The following is a 6,705-nucleotide window of genomic DNA, read 5'->3' as shown; positions in this document are numbered from 1 at the left end:
TCACCGTGTTTAAATGTGAGTACTTGCTGCTTTTATTTCAAAGCCGATTTGATAAGGTTAGGCTTTCGAACTACAGAGGCAAGATGCAATTGAAGGCATCGCCGACAGCTCTCAGGACCAGAGTTGCTATGGTTTATATCTTATTAGTTTTTATGTTTATTTCCTATTGGCTTTTTGTTTTTAATTAATTTTAATTTCACTTCAGTCTTTAATTGTTTGAAAACGTTTTATAAGACAAAAACCTTTTTTTAACTCATACATATATATATTACTTTTATATGCATTACTTTTATTCCATGAGATGTATTAAAAAAACAGTGCAATGATTTTAACAATGTCTCTCAGTTTTTACCGCACAATGAAGAAATGGTGTCTTAGTAAAATAAAAACCTTCAGCTCTACATTACTGCATTACACTGCAAGAAATAAACGCATCAAACTATAGGACAGGCACTGGCAGCTCATTAGCTGCACTCTATCCAGTTAATTCAAAGAAAACAACCTGAAAACAGTGAAAACACAATAGATTTTCTATTAATTTCATGGTTTGTCTGTTACTTTGATTGCTAGGCAGGTCATGGGTGAGGTCTTTGTCAGTAAGAAGGCTGTCAAATCATAAAAATACAGGAAAAAGTCCACAATCTTGACTTCTTTCAGAACTGGCTGGACTTTGGCAGGCCATTTCTGGCCCTGGAGCCATATGTTTGACACCCCTACCTAACAACAAACATGGAGGTCAATACTGATGGCTCTATCTCTGTCATTTAATTTGCTAAGACATTCTGGGATATTGAAAGTTAACTGAATTATTTCCTAAAAACTTAGTTCTACAGACTATTCTCATTTTAGAGGCAATGATCCAAACATGCAGCAGGAAATTTCATTTTATTTCCAAACACTTTAAAATATCTTAAATAAAATATAAAAATCCATAAGTATATAAAACATTATATACATCATGTTTTTTTGTGAGAAAGAGCTTTACACCAAGCCTGTTTAGCGTCACAGTTTCTGTCATCACTCGAACCCTTTCAGTCACTACAGCTTCCTCAGTTCCTCTATGTGGCCGATGATCTCCTGTGGCATTCCCAGTTCTGACACCACGTCAACGCAGCACTGCAGGAGGAGGTGAAGCTCCTCAGTGGACCCCGAGCAGATCCTTTGTGGCCTGTGAGGAAAGTCCAAGTCCATTGTCTCTCCCTTCCTGCAGCAGTCCGACTCTTCACAGCGCTCCTCACAGCAGCCCCGGTCTGCCCGTTCCACCTCTAGGTCCTCCATGCTCTCGGAGACGTCGCTCACACTGGGTGGAGGATTCTCCAGAGCATTCCTGATACCGTTCGCTATTTTGTCTTCATGCTGCGTGACCCTGTGCAGAAGGTCAGTCACCGAGGATGGGACGGGCTTTTCCGGATGCTGGATCTGGCACCAGCACCATATAGCGCTGCGAGACACAAAGAAACAACAGAGCCACATTCAATGGCACACAAAGGACACTTCAATGACAGTCGGTACAAAAGAGACTCAGGATGTTTCTGTGCAAGAATAAGGCTGAAACCTCTGAGAGAATTTCCATGTGGCATTAACGAGGCCTTCTCAATTACTGAGATTTCACTGTAGATGCTGTCTGTTATATTTGATTGTTTATCCTTCATTGAGCACCTATATTGTACGTTTTTGTTTTTTTACAACTTTTATTTATTACAATCTTGTGATTTTTTAGAAACTGAGGGGGGAAAACTTAAATGTCACTCTGTAAAAATTTCTCATGGGACAGTTTCTATTGGCAGGGACAATGACTGACTCTAAACTACATGATTATAGGCAGAGCCCATTCCTGTTGGTGCCTTATTGGCTACTTTAAACACATCCTATTTGAGTCAAGCCCACCTTTTATCAAGTGTTCAGGCTGCTGCTGGTGTAACAGCGTGGGTCATTTTCTTGGCACACTTTGGGCCTCTTAATACCAGCAACATTTAAATTGTTGTGTTTACCCAGCAGGATAACACACCATGCCACAAACCTCAAATCACCTCAACTCTTTTTTTCTTGAACGTGACAGTGAGTTTAGGGTGAAAATTCCCTCCACAGATTTCATGAATTGAGTCCCTGGATTTGGATCTTCTTTTCATATTTTCGTGAGATCATCAAGCCAGTCTCTGCCAATTTTTATCATTTTAATTTAATGTTTATTTGTGCAATACTGGTGGATGGACTGACAGATGAGGTCAGGCAGGAGTCTCTGTAATGAGAGGAGGGAGATGGTGGAAGAGAACCTGGAGGTATGGTCTTTATCTTTTGATCAGGTGTGTAAACCACCCAATTATTTAAAAAAAAAATCATTTTTAATTGTGTGTGGACAATGATAAGAGTAGTCTGTTCCATGTAAACACAGCCACTGATACTGATACTTGACTTCAGTAGGTCACCAGTAAGTGGTCTGACAGTGACATATGATCACAACTTCAAGCCACCGTGTATGGGGCAATTCAGTTAATGAAACTTTAAACTACGGTTTCCACGAGTTATAAAATAAGGCAACAGATTTTTTTTTTAAAAAAGAAAAAAGTCTGCAGACTCCAGGATAGACCCAGAATAAACTGGGCTGGACAGATTACATATCTGTCTGACCTAGGAATGCCTTGGAATCCCCCAGGAGGATATGGAAATTGTGGCTGGGGGCTAGGTGGTCTGGGATACCCTGCTTCGCCTACTCTCACTGCAACTCAACTTTGGATAAGAAGAAGGCAATGCCTGGATGAGATACATGTGCAATCAAGGTGCCCAAACCATGTATATCATGAAATTTTAAATAGACATGTGTATAACCCCTTTAAAATGATGTCACTTTAATATGTGACATCTTATTAGATGTTATCATGTTATTGTAAGGAAAACAATATCACGTGACAAGTCACATGCGGGGCAGATGTATGATGTTATTGATGGTTTACCTGACGATTCCTCTGAGTCGTCCCACAGCCACAGTCTGAGCTGCTCCCTCCTTGAAGCCCAGGTTGAATCCCACCTGAAGCGAGGCATCCTCACCGGCATCAACTCCGTCCACATACCCGTCCTGGAGAAAACATGAGCGAGTTAAACACAGAAGGACAGCACACCACATCACAAACACACACAGCGGAAGTTTAGCACGCAGAGCCGGTGTGAGTGAACATTTCAGGATCCGATTTTGATGTGAGCTAACTTTACCTTCAGTCGCTTCTTCATGTTGGAGGTCCACTCCTTACTCTGTAAACTAAGCTCGTCCGCACTGTCGTCGAAGACATCTTCTCCGCTCACAGGCAGAGCTTTAACCCAGGACATGACGATTTAAAAGCAAAAACACTGTTTCAAACGCACTAGCATCTAAGCTATCTCCTGCTTCTTCTTCTGCGGCTAGCACTTTTTATCCTCGGTAGGAAACTGTATGCACGTGCGCGCCACCCTCTGGCCTGGAGTGCAAAAAGCCGTTAGTCATTCAATTCAACGGCAGTGCTACCGATACCAATGCCGATACCGATATTTTTAATCTATAAAAGCGGCTTATGTAGGGGAGAGCAGTGTGTCATGATTTATGAGATAATCATCATATTTTTAATGACCGCTAAATCATTGTGATTTTTACTTTCCACAGTACTTACTTAACATAGCAAAACACACTTTTTAGATTTTTGTGTATTTTGAAACTGGGTTATTTGGACACCTGGACTGTAAATGTACCCATCTCTGAAGGTTCAGCTTGTATAGATTATGTATTATAGGCTATAAACAAAATACACATGAAAATCAATATAGAAAGGTTCAGACATTTTTCATAGTGTGTTTTGAGGTATATATATATTTTTCCAAAAGAAATACTTTAATGTAATTCAATGAGCTACATAGTAAGCTTAGAGGATAGAAACAAAGCATCAATCCTATCACACTAAGCTAATACCAATACCAGTGTCGGTATCGACGCTATCGATATCTGGATTAATCCACCCACCTCTTCTGGGAGTGCCGAAGTAATTTTAGTTCAAGGGCCAATGTGTGTCCAAATTCAGGGGCTGCGGTAGGAAAAAAACAAAAACAAGAAAAAAACAGCACAAGAAAACAATAAATTTAAAAAAAGAAGAGTATAAAAGCATAATGAACCATGCAACCAGGATGATTTTATACAAGTCTTTGAGTTTGTATTGATAAGAAAACATTTATTTTTTATCCATCCTGCATTAAAATTTCATGTCAGAAAGTGACAGGTGATTGTGACATTAAGTAAAAAGTTAAAGTAAATTGTTTGAACTGGGTGTGATCTTAAAATTAAGAACTAAAAGTAGAAAAAAATTAAAAGAAAAACACAAAATCGAAGACAATAAAAAACCAACAATAAATAAATGTAAAAAAAAAAAAAAATACAGCTATCCGCACCCTGGATAGGTCACCAGCCTATCCCAAGCCAAGTTACATATAAGGTGAATTATTTTGATCTCACATTCACGCTCTGCATAGTTACATCTTTGTTTTACTTGAAGGAGACAATTTGTGCAAAGAAACAATCTGAGCTTCTGTTTCACTGACAGCCTGTCTGTGATGGTTTGTATGCATACACATGAACCAAAAGTCAATTCAAGAAGGTCTTATTTTAAGGGTGGAATTTCCCTTTAAAGAACACTCTTCTTCGGTGGTATTGATGTGTAAAATGACATCCTGGAGTGCGCACTGCCACCTAGAAATCCTTCTGCTCACCGGACCTGGAGTACCTGATGGTTAAGTGCCGGCCATTCTGGCTACCGAGGGAATTTACAGCAGTGATTATTACGGCTGTTTACATTCCCCCACAAGCCGACACTGACCGAGCACTCAGGGAACTGTACAGCGCGATCAGCAGTGAGGAAACCTCACACCCAGAGGCGGCGTTTATCACGACCGGGGACTTTAATAAGGGTAACCTGAAGAAAGTCTCACCAAAACTCCACCAACACATCCATTTCAACACTCGTGGAGACCGGCTTCTTGACCACTGCTACACCTCTTTCCGGGATGCGTACAAAGCCCTCCCCCGCGCCCCATTCGGCCAATCAGATCACCGCTCCATCCTGCTTCTACCCGCCTACAGGCAGAAGCTGAAACAGGAAGCTCCAACCCTGAGGGCGGTGCATCGTTGGTCGGACCAATCGGAGTCTACGCTGCGGGACTGTTTTGATCACGCGGACTGGGAAATGTTTCACGTGGCTGCTAAAGACATCGATGAATAATACACAGACTCAGTCTGTGGATTTATCAGAAAATGCGTGGAAGATGTCGTCCCATCCGGAACAGTTAAATCCTTCCCAAATCAAAAACCCTGGATTAACGGAGATGTTCGCACGGCGCTAGCGGCACGGAGCACCGCTTTTGCCTCCGCGAACACATCGGACTACAAACACGCACATTACCAACTCCGGAAGACGATCAAAGCAGCCAAACGTGAGTACAGGGACAGGGTGGAGCAACAGTTTGACAACCCTCGGGTATGTGGCAGGGGACTAAACACGATCACAGACTTTAGAGGAAAACCAGCACACCGCAGACCACGGCCTCTCTGTGTGAGGATCTAAACGTATTCTACGCTAGATTCGACACAGCGAACACCAGGAGACCGGACAGTGTGCGCACCGCGGATGACGTCAGTGCGCACACTGTGTCTGAGGAGGATGTGCGGAGGTACTTCAGGAGAGTGAACCCACGCAAAGCTACTGGTCCGGACGGGATTCCCGGCCGCGTCCTCAAGTCATGCGCGGCTCAGCTGGCTGGAGTGTTCACACATATCTTCAACCTTTCCCTCTCTCTGTCTGTAGTCCCAGCCTGCTTCAAAATGGCCACCATCGTCCCTGTACCCAAATCCTCCACCATCTCATCATTGAACGACTGGCGACCTGTAGCCCTGACCCCCATCGTGAGCAAATGCTTCGAGAAGCTGGTCAGGGACTTCATCTGCTCCGCACTACCCGACTCACTGGACCCTCTACAGTTCGCATACCGCCACAACAGGTCCACTGATGATGCCATAGCCCTGACACTCCATGCTGCCCTGTCACACCTGGAGAAGAGAGACACGTATGTGAGAATGCTGTTTGTAGATTACAGCTCAGCATTCAACACCATCGTTCCCTCGAAGCTGGACAGGAAACTGCAGGATCTAGGACTGAGCAGCTCCCTCTGCAGCTGGATCCTTAACTTCCTGTCTGACAGACGCCAAGTGGTCAGACTGGGCAGCACCACCTCATCCCCATCACACTGAACACTGGTGCTCCACAGGGGTGTGTACTGAGCCCTCTCCTGTACTCACTCTACACCTACGACTGCACGGCCACTAACAACTCCAACATCATTGTGAAGTTTGCGGACGACACTACAGTGGTGGGTCTTATCACCAACGGTGATGAGACAGCCTACAGGGAGGAGGTCAGCGCCCTGACCCACTGGTGTCAAGACAACCATCTCACCCTCAACGTCGCAAAGACAAAGGAGCTGATAGTGGACTTCCGGAGGTGCAGAGGAGTACACACCCCATCACCATCAACGGCGCCGCTGTGGAGAGAGTGAGCAGCTTCCGCTTCCTTGGTGTACATCTGGCTGAGGATCTTACGTGGTCAGTACACATAAACAAGACAGTGAAGAAGGCGCAGCAGCGCCTCTTCTTTCTCAGGAGACTGAAAAGATTTGGCATGAGCCCCGCATCCTCAG

General features: G+C 43.8%; 1 protein-coding gene across 1 annotated transcript; it reads right to left on the bottom strand.

Annotated features, from left to right (window-relative positions):
* Window positions 1-298: 298 nt before the first annotated feature.
* otulina (OTU deubiquitinase with linear linkage specificity a) lies at window positions 299-3,457 on the bottom strand. The gene is made up of 3 exons (XM_031759755.2): window positions 3,208-3,457; window positions 2,952-3,073; window positions 299-1,441 (listed from the first exon to the last, which is right to left on the bottom strand). Exons 1-3 carry the CDS (start codon window positions 3,319-3,321, stop codon window positions 1,039-1,041), a joined length of 639 nt encoding a protein of 212 aa, XP_031615615.2. The 5' UTR covers window positions 3,322-3,457; the 3' UTR covers window positions 299-1,038.
* Between the last annotated feature and the right edge of the window lie 3,248 nt (window positions 3,458-6,705).

This window comes from Oreochromis aureus, linkage group 9 (assembly GCF_013358895.1).
Source record: "Oreochromis aureus strain Israel breed Guangdong linkage group 9, ZZ_aureus, whole genome shotgun sequence".
Classification (NCBI taxonomy): Eukaryota; Metazoa; Chordata; class Actinopteri; order Cichliformes; family Cichlidae; genus Oreochromis; species Oreochromis aureus.
The sequence above is the reverse complement of the archived record's forward strand: the minus strand, read 5'-3'. Positions and strand labels throughout refer to the sequence as shown.